This window comes from Temnothorax americanus, unplaced genomic scaffold (assembly GCF_048541705.1).
Source record: "Temnothorax americanus isolate GAGA-0224 unplaced genomic scaffold, ASM4854170v1 Scaffold24, whole genome shotgun sequence".
NCBI classification, from domain to species: domain Eukaryota; kingdom Metazoa; phylum Arthropoda; class Insecta; order Hymenoptera; family Formicidae; genus Temnothorax; species Temnothorax americanus.
Genome location: NW_027509381.1, coordinates 2,530,729 through 2,550,869, shown reverse-complemented (window position 1 = coordinate 2,550,869; position 20,141 = coordinate 2,530,729). Strand labels below are relative to the sequence as shown.

Sequence of the window (20,141 nt, the reverse complement as noted above, 5' to 3'; positions counted from 1 at the left end):
CGGTTCTATTAAGAAGAATAGAGATACAACGGAAATATTAAATGGACACATCGACCAATACAGTGTATTGGTTATTACTACTATCAAGCATCAGGTACTGCTTAGCAATATTGTAAGACAATCTCATTAAGATCTCTTAAAAAAGACATTAAAGAGTAGCAAATGTAAAAAAGATAAAAATCAAAGAAACAAACAATAGTAATCAGTAATTAAAAGCTTTATAGAAGTATCGTTTGCCGTCGTTGCTCATAAATTTTCACATTCGTGTTCCAAACTAATGTTAAAAAAAATATTAAACATTATAGTAAAACAAATATTATAAAAATATTTTATTCTCCTCTTTCTCCTTATTTTTGCATAAATTTTCTGTATTTTTTTGAACGGGACTTATATTTTAGTTAATAAGAGAACTGCTTCATTATCACGTTCGCTTTGCAAAACTTAAGGGGGGTATAAAAATATTTCGATTAAACGGACGCGAGAAGAAAATTGCGCGCTCAACGGTTAAATATCCAGCTTTCAGTGAGAGTCGCAACTTTGTAGGAGTTCCACACCGAATCGACGTTTATATGACTTCTCTCATTTCGAGCGGTTTTAATCCCGGTAGGGATTGCAAAGTGACCAAGCATTTAGTATCGACGATTAAATGTGCGATAGAAGTACTATAATTCTCGTTTTTTAGCTTCTTAACAGCTTCTTAATAGCTTTCACAAGTTTGTTTACAGCTTTCTGAACACAGGTAAAGTGTATTCCTAATTGAAAATATCATAACATTTAGCCCGAATAAGAGATCTGTGTTCTCAAAATAGGAACAAATATTTCGGATAAAAAATTTCTTCGTTCTTTCGAGTTGATTCCTTTGAAGTTATTTTCTCGTTAATAAAAAAAAAATCGAGGGTCAAGGTTCTAATTCTCATTAGCGGTTAAAAATTTAAAGCTCTCTTGAGAACCAAACTTCACGCAAACAGATATCTAAACTTTATTCTTAATTTCAGAGTCAATCGCCTGATGTAATTTGTTGCAAAAGAACAAACGTTAATGTTAAAAATAGCGTACGACAAATGACGACTTCATTCATTTCTCGTTCAGAGTTCAACTTGAAATTGATCCGTAGATGAAGGGTGTTGTTCTAGATTCTAGGTAGCTCGTACGTACAGCAACCGATGAGAATGTATACCTATGTGCTCGTAAAGGTAGCAAATTTGTGTGCGTGGATACGTGTGCGTATGTTGTTGCCCGAGTGTGAGCGCGCGGGAGTGTGGAGGGGCGAAATCCGGTGGCGCGATATAGGGCTGGATGTACGGACAATTTGAAGCCTCCCTTCTGTCGGTCGCAACCTTGCTGAAGGCAGCGTAATTTGAAAATTGGAGAGGTCAGTATCGGGAAATCGAAAGAGGGACGAGAGAAAGAGAGAGACAGAGAGTTGCGGACGGCGAAGAAGCTGCGCGAACACCATACGCGGGATTAGGAAGAGGGTGAAAAGAATAGCGAAGAGCATTAGCGCCCGACGTGTTGGTTTCCACGAATTTCACGCGACGCGTAGAGAGAGACACGCAGTTAAACACAGCAGCGGTATCAACTCGCGCTCATTCCGTGTCATTTAATTTTGAATAACATAAAGGATCGCAATTTCAATTAATATCTAACGCAATGGGAAAATCAGATAATTTTGTAGAATTGGGAAAAGTGAAACTAATTGATCAATTAATCAATTATAATCAATGGGCGCGTTCGGCAGACACAACTGTTGCACAACTGTTGAGTTCGTCTTATCAACACTCTGCGTTGATTTGTTGGTTCTAAAAGTAAGAGCCACGCACGTTCGACTGTTACTCAGCGGCTTGGTCTGCTGAACGCGACCAATGTCGTAGTTACAATTCAACTATTTAACAAAAAAAAAAGATGCAAAAAGAGTCGCAATTAATATACACCGATTTCATTTCGACACGAGCGCGACGGAATTAAATCTCAAGCGGAACGTGTCGTAAATCACGCATCATGGTTTGCGCACATGCGACATCCTCGCTCATACGATGAAGGAAATGGGTAGAAAAAAATGAGGTGGGTTCTCACGAACTGCTAGGTGGAAAAGGTCGGCCCTCAGCGACCGACGTCGCGTCGGTCAGAGGGAAATCCCTTTCACTCACTTATTTTTTTCTCCTTTGTCAAAAGAAAATCACGCACGGAGCGATTGCGAAGCCGATTCGGTGATTACGTTGCGGTCGCTGCGATTTTATTAAACAAGGTTGCGGAAAGCACCGGATCGTTGTTTCACCCTTCTCGTTGATCAAAATAAAAATATGCAAACATTTCGCCTGTTTTCAAAATTCTCTTACGAATATTTCTCATGTTAAAAAAAAAAAGAAATTGGATTCACACATATATATATAATAAGCCACACATAGTACGATGTTGCATTTAATGCGGCAAATTTTACGTCACCATCACCATTGTTTCTTTCGCGGCCCGCGGGAAAAAATCGCGGGAAAGGAGATGCGTGGGAGGGAGGGCGGTTATCAGTTATTCGATAACTATCTTTCCCAACTTTGACGTTAACCATCTTCTCGCGCTTCATTACGCGCGATAAATACCGCCACTCCGTCCCTGTCTACCGTGCGTAAAGTTTGGATGCGCGCGCGCGCGCGCACGCACGAATGGCAACTGTTAATTGAGGCCGCCTCGGGTCGCGGCCGCGCTCGCTGTATCTCGTACTTTCCGACCGGGAGAAGAGTACCGGCGAAGAGTTATACGACAAGAGGCGGTACAAAGCCAACCGCAGCCGCAGCCGCAGTCGCAGTCGCATAGTCGCTGGTAACAATGAAACGCGCCGAGCGGACGAGGGGGCACCGCCGATATGCTGCACGGGGCACCGTAAATACACGAGGCGTGATAATAACCGGCGCGCCGGGATTAACGGAAACTCGGGGAGACGAGAGCCACAGAGATCGAAGCTCGATCGGTTCCTTGACGCGCGCAGAGACGGAGAAGGCTCGACGTTCTTCGTTCGCGCATCTCGTACACGTTTGCCCCGCATTCGCAATAGCTTCGCAAATTGACGAGGACAATTGTTTATCGAGGCTTCTCGCGCGTCTTGGGTAATACGCGCTAACTTCGTTTCGCGACGTCGAACATTGAATCGGATTTTACCGATTTCCGGTTATACACTCGTGCAACTAAACCTACATGAGTATATATTGACCGTCGTAATTCTCTCGTTGGAAAAGAGAGGAATTTCAGATAATGATGATTAAATTATGTCGGGTTCTCGCTTCTGCAAATGAGTAAGATTGAAGTAGAACGGCGGGAGAGGTGAAAGGCGGGAGGGGGAGGGATGCACTTAGCGTAGCGAGCACCGGATAGGTTTCCCATCTGGTTACGCTATTGGAATCGCGATTATTTTCTCGAGTCCTTCCGTATGTAGGACGGGCATTGGTATTTTTCCCCCTCCCTGATCGATTAGAATCGCGAGATTGCTTCATATATCAAGAGTTACATCGCGTCCGGATCGACAATTTCATTCCGCTCGATCCGCAATCAATCTATTGTCTTTCCCTATCTCGGCCGCGTCATCCGCACTTTTCCGATTTTCCTCGCGTAAACGTGAATTTGAAAATGAAACCGCTTTGTGTGTGCGTGTGTGTGTGTGTGTGTGTGTGTGTGTGTGTGTGTGTGTGTGTGTGTGTGTGTGTGTGTGTGTGTGTGTGTGTGTGTGTGTGTGTGTGTGTGTGTGTGTGTGTGTGTGTGTGTGTGTGTGTGTGTGTGTGTGTGTGTGTGTGTGTGTGTGTGTGTGTGTGTGTGTGTGTGTGTGTGTGTGTGTGTCATATAAGTATCTAAAGATCGATTTCCCCCATCGCGACACCGTAACTCGAAATTCGTTTTTTCCGGATTTGACATGTTTGGAGAAGCGTTACTTTTGCAATTCTCTCGTCACGCGTCGGCTCGACTTTTATTTGTCAATTTTTTTTTTATGTACCCATAAAAAATAATCTAGTATATAATTTTTTGCTCGCTTGTCCACACATGTGGTTAGGTGATGAATTAAATTCACAGATAACACGCATGTGTTTTAGTCTCTCAATTCTAATTATTTGTTGTTAACTAAAAACAACGGAAACTGCTATGCTTTCTCTCTCTCATTATTCTTGCTTCTTTTCTCTCTTCCCTTTTTCTCGAAAGGTCAACGTCTGTCGATATCGGTCCAGAGGGGTGGTAGTGTACGTGGGGCGCGAGGCAAGAAGATGCCGAGTCGAAAATACATATATACGTCATTCGGTAGCCGGCCGGTCGAAGTCTTCGAATTGTCCGAGAGTCGCTGATCAGGCATCGGTCCAAAAACTGGCCGTGTCGCGACGCTCTAAAGTACACTGGCTATTCGGCACTGCCAATCTCGTCTCGATGCAGACGACGTGACGCGATCGTCGTGTCTCGCGGCGAGAAATCGTAAAGTCTGCCTTCCCGATAAAGAAACGATATATTTTGTCCCTCTTTGCGCTAAATTCTTATACCTTACAAAAGATTGTAATAATAAAATTTCTAAAATTTCTACATGAGCAATCAGCAAAATTTAAACATTATACAGTCGTTGCAATATGAATTCCACGAGTATAAATTTTGATACTAGAATTACGGAAAATTCTGACTCATCTGTATCACGCTGATTCTAAAATCTAAAAGATGAAAAAAAAAAAAGAAAACGGAAGAATAGAGAGGGAAGAGAAGATAAAATGTATGTACGTTCGTTTCTCCTCGAAATCGAATAGCAAGCAATTGTCTTTTGCCATGCGAGAGAAACAGAACGTGACCACGCACTGCTGTTCTCGTCATCGTCACAAGACAACTCGAGCCTAGTATAGCAGGTCGCGGGCCGCCTGGCTCCGTTTAAAAATACGTCACATACCGCCTCCTCCCTGCTACTCTCGCTTCCTTCTTCGTCTTTCTTCTTTTTCTTCTTCTATCGCCTTTTTTCACGCGTTTTCTTTCTTGCACGCATCCGGGGGGAGAAGGCGAAAGCGAGAGAGAGATAGAGAGAGAGAGAAAGAGAGAGAGACACACGTCGATCAGCAGCGTTCAATGATTCACGACGAAAGAGTATTTTGGAGCGACGATCAATAGCGGTAGTTTCGAGAGCTGTGATCGTCAGCCAGCTGAAACGCCCGCGCGAAGGATTTCAGACTCCGTTCTCACGATCTGCGAGATAGAACTCTCAGTCGCACCTCGCCCGGAACAGCCTGACTGTGACGACACTGACGACAAATAAGACGGTCTGAGATACTACAAAAGATCGCATCGCGAATAAAACGTTATCGTCCGGTAAACAGAACGAGGCTTGTAGCATTTAAAGACAATGCGATCTATGAGATCTTTGCTCGTAGAAACGGTACGTGCTTTATTTTTCTTTTATCTCGCAAAAGATACAGAGATAGATCCTGTTTATGTGTATACGTATGTTACGTTATGACATTTATATCTGTGGAGATATCTATTTTTCCGTAACGGTAATAATATATATCTTTCGATTATATAAATTACTTTAAGTATTGCAGGAATATTCAAATATACACGTTCGCAAAATCTAAAGTTTCACGATGTAAACTTTTAATAATTATCCGACTTTATCGTGAATCCTACTTGCGATCTATTCAGGCTATTACATTCGCAAATTCGAAATTGTTGCGAGCACATACGCAAACTGCGTGTAGAGTATCTCGAAAAGCAGAAGTTCTTCTCCACGCGAGTAGGTCGAGAATTTCAGTTGGCCTATACTCGTAACAACGTCGCCGGAATTGAAGTTCGGACTCATTATCGCGTTAATCAACAATTTCCCGATGTCGACAGGCCGCGAGCGAGGCCACTTTTTTGCATCGGGATCGACCGCGCCGCGTTAAACATCGACGCCCTTCGGACTCGGACGGGGAAGAAGCGCGATTAATCGTGAAAGATAATGGACGATCGATCACGCCGGTAATCGCCGGTTCGGTAATCTTACGTGCAACGCCGCCGGATCAAGGGGTTGTTCGTTTCCCGTCGATTAGACTCCCCTCGCGAATTTTCACGAACGCAAGTCCTACGATTGGTCGAGAAATGTATTTATGAGGGATGAACATTTTACGGGGTGAAGTATAATGTTACGTATATATCCATTTACGCCCAGTTCCACAAGTGTCGGTTAACTTTTAATCTTAGATTAGCTCATTCTTCGTCTCTTTCTAAGGAGGACGTTAGAAGGAGACGAAGAGTGAGTTAATCTAAGATTAAAAGTTAACCGACACTTGTGAAACTGGGCCTTAGACGCCTAAATACAGCCACCTGATCAAGAGATGCTGACCCAATTTTTTTTTCCCCATCAATCTTAGTATATTCTTTAACGTTTAACGTACGTTTAATTTCTACGGAAGAGTTTATTAAATGATGAATTGCTTTAAATGCTCTAAATGCAAACGTGCCTTCTAAAAACAGCTAATGTTGAGATAAATAGAGATTATATCATAATATATAACCACTCTAATATTTTTCGTTTAAAAAAACATAAATTTCTCGGCTTAGAAGAAATGATCTCGGTTTGCCTAGTTATGTAATAGAAACTTATTCGGGACGTTAATCGGCACAATGTGTCCTTTCAAATAGTAATAAAATATCATAAAATGACAGCTTTATTTCGAATTGTACAGGATTATATCGATCATGCCGTCCTTACCTCGCGGATACCTCCTCGCTATCTCTCCTCGGTCTTAATTATTAATTATCTTGATAAGCACGCCGCAAAGTAAAATTCCCACTGAAGCAAAGTTCGCGCTTGAAATTAAATGAAGAAGAAGGCTTTTATTATCCGTTTGCACCTCGGGAGTTTAATCTTCCGAAAGTCCTTCACTTTCACACAATCGCTTCTAATCCGTGGACTATTCGTCTCCCGACGTTTCCGTTGGGAAAATCGATTGGGAAATCCCGAGTAGATAAATAAAAAACGACAATCCGTGGTCGAAAGAAACTACGAAAGAAACTACGAACTAACACAGCCCGCGCAAGCACGATTGACACGCGACTCCTCGATAAGATTTTTTTTTCTCTCCGCGCGTGTGCGTTGCGGTACTCGGATCACCGACACCAATTAACATCTCGCACTCGCGACCGACGCGGGAAAGAGCAACGTTTATTATCCGGCGGCGGCGACGTCGGACGGCAGCACGCAGCACGGATGGTAGCGCGGTCGTTAATCGAATCATATTGCCGAGCTAAATGCGGACGTCGGCGTCGTCCGCAATTGCGGCATCGTGCAGTTTCCTTCCGCCGTCGACTCGTTACGCGCGTCTCATTATCGGACAACGCTACCGGAGGGAAAGGGAGTGTAGTGGGAAGGGAGGATAAAATCGGCGTGCCGCGCTCTATTCTCTTTTCACCTAACAACGGTGAATGGAAGCCCTCGTATTCGGCGAATGTACGATATACATCACCCCCCCCCCGAATAGTCGAGATACGCGCGGGTTCATGGTATCGTTCTTGCCTTGCTCGACAAACGTGCGGGACAAGAGCGCGACTTGCAGAAAAGAAGATAACTTCCGGCAAGAGATGCGCGTTCCGTTGCGAACGAACCGCGCAATTGATAACTTCCGTTTCATCACACATGATAATGACTTCTAGCGTCTTTCGAAGACACCGGAAGAATCTCCTTTAGAATTCGAACGAAAGAAAAGGAAGAATTTTTTAAGGCGACTAACGCTTATGGAACATGTTTACGGAGCACTGATGTTTATACGCGAACATGTGGTTTATGGAGTAGTCGTGTTAAGGAAAACAGCGACGTACCGAGAGATGTTATCGGGATATCCCGCAGTAACGTGTTGCATCCGAAGGCACGAAATTGACGGGAAAAAACGACAGTTTAACCAGACGTAAACGTCAGTTGTCAAAGGCCGGCGCGCCGTAACTTGCAGTTACACCGTTCGCATTTTTTCCTCGTAACGCTCGGCCGTCGATGTTTTATAACGCGTATATACAAACGTGTCGAAGGTCAGGGATTAAAAAAAGATAGAGACACGTGCTTTTTCTCTCTCTCTTTCTCTCTCCCTCTTCTCTGTCTCTTATGCACTGAACGGAAATAGATATATCAAATACTGCAATGGTTTCGCTCTCTAATATATATATATTGCTTCTATTCCTAATACTTAAGACTGAAATAGTTTGCGTTACTATTATTATAATATATAGAAATACACAGATATAAATCGTTTACACCGATAATATTGTCTTTTCGATATTATTGTCAACGCGCTATACGCAGTATAAAATGGTGTTAAAGAAATCTCATTTCGAGCCTAGCGGCCGATCCCCGATTAAGTACAAATACGACAACCTGACAAAAATTCGGCAATATTCGAGATTTAATTGACATAACCCTCGAAATATTTCTCCTAGCTATTAATTACACGGATTACAGCTCCGACAAAATTGATGGTGTCTGTACGAAAAAAACCGAGAACGCTGGTCTCAACCAAATGGACAACATTTCGAAAGCAATTTGAAAATAATTTGGAACTTTTAGTCTTATAAGAATAAGAATTGAGTATTATTACTTTCTCGTAACAACTTGAAACTGTATGTATGTGTTCGTTGACAAATCGGCAACAAATAGCCAGTCGTTACTCAGCTGTGATCCTATGAATATACGACACAGATTTAGATTAGTCCGATCAATTGCCTCGTTGTCCTTAGTATTATTAACGAATAACATTGATAATTAGGTTTCAAACGCAATAGTTTCTTCTTTTTGCCAAGTCGATTAACTATGTTACTAAATTATTTCTCCGAAAAGTTACGTTGTTCTCGACATCAAGCTTTTCCTAGATCGACAAAGTCCCTTTCTCCGGCATCATACATTCCAGACGGAAGCTCTCGATCAATGTAGACCGCGAAATAACCCGCCTCCCCACGCTCTTAAACCGGCAATCCGTTCCGAAAAATTCCCGCTACCGTCCAAGCCCGCACGTGCATCATCAACCGCGAGGTGAGGGAGTGGGGGAGGAGAGGTGAGAAAGGGTAGAAGTGCGTTTTACTCACATTGTTGCTTGTGCCTGGACTCCATGAGCATCATTTGTTCGTGTTTGTGCCACCCAGCGTCGGTAGTGTCGGTGCCCCTCGCCCCCGCGGAGGGTGGCTGGACACCCCCGCGTGCCCCACCGCCCCCGCCACCGTACTCCATAACGGCGGCGGCACCCTACTCCGCCCTTTCGCTGCTGCCCTCGGCAGTCCTCAGACGCTCACAACATGGAGCCGGCCCTCTCGATGCCGCACGATCCCTCTCTATATTTCTTTCCTCTCCTTGCGCGCTCTCTTTCCCTTTCTCCCTCACTTTCCTTCCTCCTCTTCTATTTTTTTCTTTCACCTTTCGTTTTACCCCTTCGACACTCGTTCGCCTTCTTCACCGCGATTCCTTTCAGGAAATATCGGCCCGATCAGTCTCCGCGAGATTGGCTATTCCTCCGTAGGGGAGAGAAACACCGGCGATCCGGACTGGAGAACATCGAAACAACGTCCAAACAACCGTGACGCGACGGTATCCTTTCGCTCTCTTCTGCCGCCACTGTGATCGTCGCGTCTTCTTCCTCTCCTTCTTCTTATCCTTCACCTGACGATGCGGCTTCTTCAGAAGGAGCACCTTAAACCTTTCCTCGTCCGAAGATGCTCTCGAACGTGTCGTTTCTCGCTTCTCTCCGGCCAGGGCGCGTCTTTCTCGCTCTCATACGAAAAATAGCTCTTATTTACACGCTCGCGAATCACTCTCTCTTGCCTTCTTTTTATTTATATATTTATATATATATATATATTTATATAAGTATATGTATATATATCTTTCTCTCTTGTGCTTCTCTCGTTCTCTTTTTCTCTTTCTATATATATACATATATGTATATTGTATGTATATATATATTTTTTTTTATCTCTTGCACGCTCTCTTTCTCTTTCTTTCACGCTTTGACTAAAATTTTACTAGGTTTTGGCGGTGATCTGTTGCGGTTTCCTTTTTTCTTCCTTTTCCTAAATATATGTATAGTCAGAGGGTTCAGCCTTCGTTTTCTGTTTGTCAGCAGGTGCGTATTTCGAAAGGGAGGGAGCGGGGAGAACGAGAGGGCCCGTTCACTTCGCGTAGCCGTCAGCATCCATGCTTCACCGGCGGCGGGACAACGCGACGACGATACCTGAAATCAAAAACATATAAAACGTTAGTACGTGAGTTGCGGGCGATTTGCGCTTGGAATTTCAAGCATGTTATCGCCGCATATTGCGTCATATTATAGAAATGTCACGCTACTAGTTCGATCGAAATCTTAGCTTCGACAACAAGAATTCTAATAATTAAACCTGATTATAACGCATTACATATTCAAATAAACTTAGATGTATACGTGCACGCGTGTTATGCATACGTGTAAGAAAAATCGAAGCAGATTTCGCGGATTTAATCTTGGACTGTCTCGGATTTCTAAAATTCGAATACATAAATATCGAGACGTCCTATCTAAACGCCGTGGCGCACGGTACAAGGACGAGGAGACGCGCCATCATAAATTAACAATCCAAAAAATAGCGAAACGGCCCATTGTCACGCGATACTGAAGTGCGTTTTGCGCCCTCCGCGTGTATATGTTATATACCATCGTCGAGAGAGAATCCCCCTCTCCCCTCCCCGAATCCCCGCGAGAGTGGCAACTAATTCCCTAATGCGACAAAGTTCATCGGTTTCAAGTAGCAAACTAGCAACCGTTACATTAGCACAGATTGTTGCAAGCCGGCGGCGCAACATCCACCACCAAACCGCCGCCGCCGCCGCCGCCGCCGCCGCCACCACCGCCACCACCACTACCACCACCTGCAGATGTCGGTTCTCAGATGTTCGATTACGATTCACAACGCCCCGCGCGATCGTACTCTCTGATATCTCAATAATTCATCGCCGCCCCCCTCCCCCGTCCCGTCACGGCTTATTATTATCCCCGATTGCATTCTTTCTACGGATTGCGCGGCGCACACGCGAATGAATGTACGGCCGGTCATACGCGGCGCATACACGCATCCATCCCGTTAAGGGAGGAGATCGTAGAATAAAATTCGTCGCATAATAAAATCTGGGATACGCCTTTAAATAGCGGATGGGGGTCAGCTTTTTGCGTGGCATCGATCCGATCCGCGTGTGGTTGCGCGCTTCGCGCAGTGGCGTAATTTCGCCGATGAAGACGAAGTTTGGGGCCCCACACGATTCTCTGCGTAACGTTTCATTCCTTTCTTTTTCTCGGATTATTTTCAGAAATAATAATTATCTACGCCAAATCTCTTTATCCTCCTCTAGTCTTGATTTACGTGACTATTTATCTTGACTGTGTTTCAACAACCCGAGCCATGGAATTTATTGTTTTATATATATTTCGAGCCGTTCTGAAATTCAAAATGCAATAATTTCAGAATCCAATAATTCTAAAATATCATTTCTAACGTGTTTAAACTGCACGACTCTTTGTCACGTTTTTAGTTTTAAATATATATTTATAATAAGATATTAAAAAAGAGAGAAAATATATTCGACGGAAACGATATATTACGTTAACAGCTGTTTATTAATTCAATCATATTGAAATTATTTTTAATCTAAAAATTCTCTCTCTCTCTCTCTCTCTGTAGATTCTGCGATTGCCGGTTTACAGAATCTTTAAATCTGCCATTGGTTCCGCAAGTTTTAGTCGCCGGTCGATCGATCTATCTTCTGTGATGTGCCGCAGAGATGACGGCAAAAAGTGGCCGAGAAAAGGTCCCGTCGGCACCTCCCGCTGTGACATGAATGGCGATCACGGTTGACCCCCTACACGCGAGGAAAACCCCATTTTAAAGCTGGTAAATCGCGATAGCGCGTCCTTATCTGGAATATTTAAGTGTTCCATCAGCGTACCTGGCGCACGCGCATGGATGACTACTTATATGTATTAGGCATCGAGAAAGATACGTCGAAGGACAATTGGAAATACGGAGGTCATCAACCTCCACCTGATTCTGTGACCGAAAAATAGATCGGGGATCCATATAAATCACAATATGACTTTTAGCATACTTAAAAAGCCGGTTTTTTATATTAATTAAAAGTTACTTCTATAATATATCTTATTTTATTGACGACTGATGATTGTTTGCGTATCTAAACGATTCTCAAGCAATATCCAATACCTACATAATACTAGACGAATGTAATCTTTTAGTAAGAAAAATTATTTATAATTATTTATATAAATAATTATTTATATCTTTTATTTCATAAAATCATTTCAGAGAAGGAGGGTAAAGAAATCTTGCCGAGTTTTAAAAAAGTTTCTATTCCTTCTGGAATATAAGAAAATAATAAAATCCGTACTCTTTCCATATATAGAGCTAATAATTTTACGACTCACTGCGATAATCGACAATCAATGTAATGATGATCAAAAAATTAATATTCCAAACGCAGTCGATAAAAGTGGAACGAACGGATTCACATATAGGCACGCAAGTAACCCTGCGCCGCGACTGAATATATTTAATATTGCCGGAAGTGTCACGTGCGGAAAAATCATGTCGAACGTCGAGAGAAGCGTATCGCCCTTTTCTTTCCCCTTCCACCCCGATTTTCCCGCGCATGTATTTCGCCTCGCAGGTACTTTCCACGAAGCAACTTTACGATATTTAACGATCTCCATGAACGAGAATGCGTGACACACGAGAGCCCCTTTGAGACGTTCATAAGCATGCCGTACCTTTAAACGGACGCACAAACACAAAATTCGGTAAACACAATCAAATGTTTTCATCTAAAATGTGTACGCGTATGTGTAAAATCCATTTTTCAACGAACATATCAATTCTGCATTTCGATCAATCGTAGCAATACCATCTCTACTTCGTATTTATACAGTGTGTAGCCGTGTTACCTTCTTCTTTCAAGAAATTTGCAATATAATATTTATTATAGTGCATTCAAAATTATATTGTACAAAATGCTTAATAGTTTAAATTAATTATTAAAAAGTAAATTTTAATTAATTCAATAAAATAATAGATAATTATTGCTTACATATATCTGTCTTATATCTTTATATATAGTCACCCATTATTATACCATAAAATTGCAAATTTCATTTTTATAACACACGTGACTTGTGTCTGTTTTAATAACCACAATCAAATAAATCATACAAAAAATATATGATGCAGTAATTCGTTTAGGGATTGTCTGTGGCGATTAGATTTATATGTATACCTGCAGTTTTAGAAACTCTTTAAAACTTATGATAAGAATGAGTAAATGTGTGGATTTAGAAGATAAATCTCTTTCTTTGCTTCTTTAAAAAATTGCTTTTTAATCATACCTCTTCTAGAATAGAAATTCCTAACGATCGAAGCCGATTCGCTTTGCAATTCCGTTCTCTCACACGCGCAAGCACCATCAGATTATCACATAAGTTGTCTCAAAATTGTCGTTCCTGCTTGATCAATGTAAAACTAATTTTCCTTTAATACAAGTAATTTAAAGACATTACTTCTTTTATCTTTATACTTCTACTTTAAATATTTGCGCACCAAGTCGCCAATTCTGTTGAAGTATATATAGCGTACTCTTATAGAATTAGGTAAGAAAATCGCCGGTTTTTATGAAAATATTTGACACTTCGTCGAGAAGAAATTCACGCCAAATCATTCAAGGATCCGCAAGTAAAAATCGCGACGATACATATTCCTGAGACGTCCTTCGTACATGCAACATTTTCGCGCGTGTGATTTTTATTTACACATTAGCCTATCGTAAATTTCGATCGACAACTCAACAACATCGACGGACACACCGACACGGACGGTTTCGACGATCGATCTAAAGGGATTAAAACGCGGGCCGATTCGAACGCGGATTTTCTCCGTCGTGGCGAACATACGTTGCCATATACGTATAGCCACGCACGTAGCCGGGAGCTTTTGTTCACGGCGCGCCGCCGATCGATCCGAGGGATCGTGCAACATTGTGCTCCATAGAAACAGAACGAAGCGCTCACAGGGTTTGGGCCAGGTGGTCTTCGCCCTTCCCCACTACTTGACGCGGACGGTGGAACGGCGGTTGGGTAGAAACGCGAAACCCGCGCGCACGCATCAACAGCTGTTCCGCGTTTATCGACGATCCGAGCAAGAAAATCTACGATTCACCGTCTCGTGCACGGCTGTACGGCGACCCGTCGAGACGGGGTAACGAATGTTTACGATGTTACGCGCCGATATGCCAGCGGTATATTCGCGCCGCGATATTGCAGCACTCGACGCGCGCGCGCGCACAACATGACGATACTAAGTTATCCTTTAACGAATTTCGGCCAGACGTTCCCTTCGGCCAGGGTATCGCGGTAAAAATAATTTCTGAGTCGTAAAGGATCGTGAGCCAATAATCATGGAATATTTTGTGTATTACTTTAACCATATCCTTGTGTTAAATCTCGCGTGTTAACGTATCATCACAGAAATCCCTTCTGATTTGCACTATGATACCCGATACCGCGTAAATTTTGAGGTTTGCGGTGTTTTAAATAGATTTGCGTGAATTAATCAGAAATTCACGATAATCACGATCGTTTAAACAAAATGTTATTTCTGTGGCGAATTTTAAGATCCAGTATTGAGGAAGTTTAGTTAAGATTGAGACCTCTTCTCGGATTAAGGTGTATAATGAAGAATTTTAGAGAAAAAAAGAACACGATATATCTACAATTTGCTTTGAGATGACGACCCAAAGAATTAAGTATCTATATCGTCGGAAAGAATCGTCTTTAAAGCATATTGGATATACAGCGTATCTTCGATAAAATCGCAAGCTTGCATCATTTTAATGACAAGTTCTTTAGAGTCAATTTTTAAAATAAATTTTTCTTTGGTGGCGAAACGCCAAGAAAAATCATCGTTTTTTACATCCTTTTAATTTTTTTCGCATCATTATATCTTTGCAACTACACCTTAAATTAAAATTCTGCTGCAATAAATTTCACTTGAAATTAATTGAAGAATGCAGTTTTATTACTGCGAAAGTTCCGTGAAGTTTATTCGCGAGAAGCAAGTCTTTTGTCGATCGCTTATATATTCGAGAATCAATGCCCCGACATTTTCACTAAGAAGAAATTGATTCTAAATTGTTCGAGGAAAGTGTTTGTCATTATAAAAGGATATCCAATGGTCTCGGGATACTCTCTGTGAAAGGTGCCCCATGGCGTGGTATCTCTTGTTTTCAGTACGGCGCTCATCGAGCGGATTTGCGCGTTCAACAACTCCGCACGCGTTGCGACGCAGCGGGAGAGGTCGTACGGTACATCATAATTAATGGCTATTATTATCCAGACATTCTTCGCTGCGCTAATAATAACATCGTCGCCCACTTTCTACGATCTATTTCTGTCTACTTACGTGTACTCCCCGCGAAACGCTCGCTCGCTCGCGCGCGCTCATATAAAACGGAAGTTTCGAAGCCGTCATTAACGATTTCACGCTCAATCATCGATAAAACGTGAAGAGACGTCAACTCTCTCTTTGTCTTTCTCTATAAATCTTCGTTACAGGTATAAAGTAGTGGGCGACGTAATTTGGAAGGAAATATAAAGTTGTATGTTTACTTTGTTCGTGAAAGAAATTTTTAAACCATACACGATTAACGTGATCTAAAAATACATAATAATAACTTACAAGCCAATAAGCGAAACTAGCAGATTTTATTAGCATTATTATTAAGCAATTTTTTTCGTAATGTACGTTAATTCTCACGTTATATTGTTTCTTATAACATTTTTGTTGGAAATATTATATTTTTATAAACATTTTTTTTTATCAAATTAGTTTTTAAAACTCGATTATCGAACAGACCTTTAAATCTTTCACTGTAATTTTATTGTAAAAGATACGATCGATTTATTAATTGAATTTATTATTTTTCTCCCATATGTAAGCTTTTGAATACCAATCATTGATAAAAATCTTAAGAAAACTATAATAACGCTGTTCAAAAAGATAAATGTATAGCATCGACCCACACTCGCAGCTAGGCAACAATTTTACTGAAATGCAGCATTTCAATTATGAAGCATAGAACGTCATATTGTACGCGATAGCGTTGGGAATGAATTTTCTAAGCTATACGCAACTGTGTCACGGTTATTGCGCTCACACTTCCAGGAACATCAAGACGCCCGCCTGCGCGAGATGTGCGATAATGAACGGATAATTAAAAAAACGCTGCAAGTAAAAAAAACATTGGAAATTATGCGCTGACAGAAGCAAAGGAACTCGAATGTCAAATGCACACAATGCGTATCGTTGACACAGAAGCATCGATCGATTGCGGGGCTTAAAACTTCGCGACGCGCCGCTGTGCGCGCGGAGTGTCATTTTATTTATTTATATTTACAAGTACGACACTGTCGCGTCCCAACCTCGTCGTTTGCCAGGCGCGAGGAGACAACAGGCACTTTGTCCCTGACGTGCGAAGTCGCGTTCGCTCCTCTCCTCCCTCCCGTCCCATCCATTGACATTCCCGTCGCGACGTCGGCGACAACGTCTTTCCCCTCCCCCTCCCGCCCCTGGACTCGTCTAAGACGTCGATATTGAAAACGCGTGACTAATGATTATTGGCCGCAGTGACGTGTTTAACGGCTGAAACGATATGCTCTCGATCCCGCCACGTGACCTCCGTCTTCTTGTCTGACGAAACTCACGGCGGGATCGCCGGGAACGCCATACGAGTACAAACGACTTTCGCGAGACGAAAAAGCAAGCCAACGATCGAATAACCGCGATCGTAAGAGGCATCTTAAAAAAAAAAAGAGAGAGAAAAGATACATATCAAAAAAGATGTATTATATTAGTGGGAAAAATTAATTAATTAATCGAAAAATCCGTTACGTTCCGGTTGGGCGCGCGGTTGTATCTGTTAAAATTTATATGACTGTTGTTCCGCTTTGTGTGTCGCGTGCACCTTATTAAATTACTCCGCAACGTTATACTGCGACGATGTTCAATATATATACGGATATTGAGACTTGCCTACGTAAACTCTATAATGTATGAATTATCGACACGAACAACGACAAAGTAGCTTATTTAAGCTTATGATAAAAGCAAAAAGTTATTTAGGTTGTGAAACGCAGAGGATACATCTTTGCTTTACGCTTTTATTTTGAGGCAAATATGCTGCTTTCTATGCGCTGCCGGGTGTAATCCGCTCCGCTTTTACACCACATGTATAAACGTAAAAAGCGCGTTTAACGGGTAATTTGCGCGTATCAACTGCAATTAACGGTGAACAAGAACAATTGCACAAAGTTATTTAGCCGCGTGTTATGGCAATAACGTTCAATTTTAATTCCGCAAAGAATTTCCGCGCACGAGCAATGCACTCTACGTATTGTTTGCGCGGCGCACGATGACATGTATGTAAGTGGTATAGTCGCGATAAAATGTTATATTTACAAGTGGGTGAATTATCAAAATGGCAATCTTCGATTCCGCATAACATATATGTACTAGACTCGCCGCGCGTCGTGAACGCGGAAATTTTTTTATAAAGAACGGAACGGAAAGGTAGAGAAGAAAAAGAAAGAGAGACGAAAGAAAAACAATACGTACGTCGCGTTCATCGCGGTTCGCGGCGAGTCGCGGTGAGTAAAAGAGTAAACGTACGCGATTTCGCACGCACGCGACGTATCCGCGCGCTTCACAGACAGCGATGGTTATTACGGGCCGCAGACGTAAGCAATCACGGCTTTTCTTAACTTTTACATTAAATTTTAATCGACATCATATTTTGCCCTTTATCGATATCAATGTAACCGATATCAACGATGCGTGGCGACAAATCGATTTCAAATCGTATTATATACATCCCGATTGCATTTATTATTATATCTCAGTTTTGCAGTCAACAGTGTCGCTTTCCCTTTCCCAAAAATTTCTCCAATAAATCCGAATTTAAATTAAAGATTTTTATTTGAATTTTAATTGCAATTAAAAGAATTTTAGCGAGCACTGAAGCTTTCGGACAATAAACTGCGAGGAAAGCGTGCTGCGTCGTGGAAACGTCTGCGACGGTATGTTTACGTGTGTAATTATTATTCCAACTTGTAAAATAAAAGTAAAGAGCAATAAAGATATTACATTTTATTTTCCTCCTCCCTTGTTTGCCACGCACTTTAGGGCGCGCGTTATCTCGCGCGACGCGCGCGCGGTCCGTAATGGCGCCGCGCGGGGCTAAGAGTCAAGTATAACTACCATCGCGGAACGTGCGTCGTCTATTATTAGACGCGTCGTTTCCGCGTACGGGCACGCAGACAGGCCGCGTCATGCACGCGCTGACGCGCGAGAGGACGCGAGCGGACGCGACGACGGCGACAACGCGACGACGACCACACTCAAAGCAGGAAAGCGAGCCGTCGTTATATCGTTTCAGCCCGAAAAACTGAATCACTAGCCAGCGACTCCTCCGCATCTCTCGGCGCTTCCGCACGTGAGCGGAAGCGGAAAGAAGCACGTCCAAAATTAAGCAGCGGTTTCGCGAAACACATGAGCGTCAAATTTGGTCTCTTATTTTTTTTTTTTTGAAAACTAAATGTTTTTAATTAGATATTTATCAGGATTGAGTTTTAAACAAAGCTATTTGACTTAGATAGATTATTATATTCTATATTAGCAAAGATTCTCCAACAATATATCAATATTCATATTTATTTCTATTTTAATAAAGATTCACGTAATTCTCTTCGACTTTTCCCAAACGGTTCCCTATACGATGGGATATCGTAGAATAAAGTGTTAAGGCAATAATTGCTAAGGCAAGCTCTATAAGCGCGGACGGCTTAATTGTGCAGCTCAATAGCATCCATTACGCTATTTTGATGTTCAGTAAAGATTAATGTAGAATTTCATTTTGCAGCGAGATATTCCGATCCGAAGAGTTCGTGCGTTTTCGCGCGTAACGAAAAGTCGGCACGCAATGTTTATCGCGGTTGCACATTTCGGTTCGCACGTCATTCATTTCCCGTTTCGAACACAAGCGGCAGGAATCAACGTAACCTGATTTCGTGCAACATAATTACGCCGGACGGATGGGGGGAGGAGGAGAAGGAGGAGGCGGCACTTTCACGCAAAATGCACGCGTGTAATCCCTCTCCGTATAATGAAAGCCACCTATCCTTCCTTCCTTCCTTCGCGTTACGCGATTTTATTTTTTCGCAAACGCGACGTTAGGCTCAACCGAATCTCGATTTGACGTTTCCGTCGCTGCTGGAAACTCGAGATTTTTCCGGATTTCGCGATTCGGGCAGCTTCCCAGCTAGAACATTTCTAAGCGAGGGGCACGCCGCGCGGACTCTCCCAAAATCCGCGCACACAGAAAATGCATCATTTCCACGAAGCGCGACGCAATTTGCGTGATTTGCGCGCGATATCTCCGGTGTGTCGTGATTTCGCTGAAAGCGGAAATCGAGCGGCGCGTGTAGGCACGCATCGGAATTTTAAACAGACGTCTCTGTTTACCTCGCGTGTATATGAAATTTAATTGCGACGACCGTCACGGCGGGCTGCCACGCTAAAAACAGATGTAAACATACGAATCCCGCTCGTCCGCCGCGACATATTCCGCTTATTGCACAGCACGATCGAAAATTACCGTGTGCCGCGGCTGTCCATTAACGTCAATGAAGAGATCGCGCGCGCGCGCGCGCGTGGAACGTTAATATCCTTCTGCGTGCAGGTATTGTGCTTTCCCGACCGAGACCGGCTTGCGGAGGAGGTCTATTAAAAGGATCGTTATCAGCTGCGCTTCCCTTCTTAATCGGGCGCGGATGTCGGCGGCGGGCGGAAAGCGGAAAGGTCAAACAATTCCTTTAAAGGAGGCCCTCGAATACGGATGCGGGCTGAAAGGTCAGAATTTTACGAGAATACTCCGCGCGTAAGCACGCGCTTAAAGGGTAACAAGACAAAAAACGAAACGCGCGCTCGCGACTAAAACCCCGACCTTAACCTCTCAGATGTAGGGTTTTCCCCCTAAGTGGGGTTTCAGAGACTCGTATTAACCCCCGGCTGTGCGAGCCTTCGACTTCACCGTGCATTTA

General features: G+C 42.7%; 1 protein-coding gene across 2 annotated transcripts in view; it reads right to left on the bottom strand.

Annotated features, from left to right (window-relative positions):
- Mnb (minibrain) overlaps positions 1-20,141 on the bottom strand; it is a 92,416-nt gene that overhangs the window by 64,738 nt on the left and 7,537 nt on the right. For both annotated transcript variants that reach the window (XM_077408168.1, XM_077408169.1), the window contains exon 2: positions 9,052-10,190. In XM_077408168.1, the coding sequence (XP_077264294.1) occupies positions 9,052-9,193 (142 nt within the window). In that variant the 5' untranslated portion in view covers positions 9,194-10,190. The remainder of the gene's footprint in view (positions 1-9,051; positions 10,191-20,141) is intronic.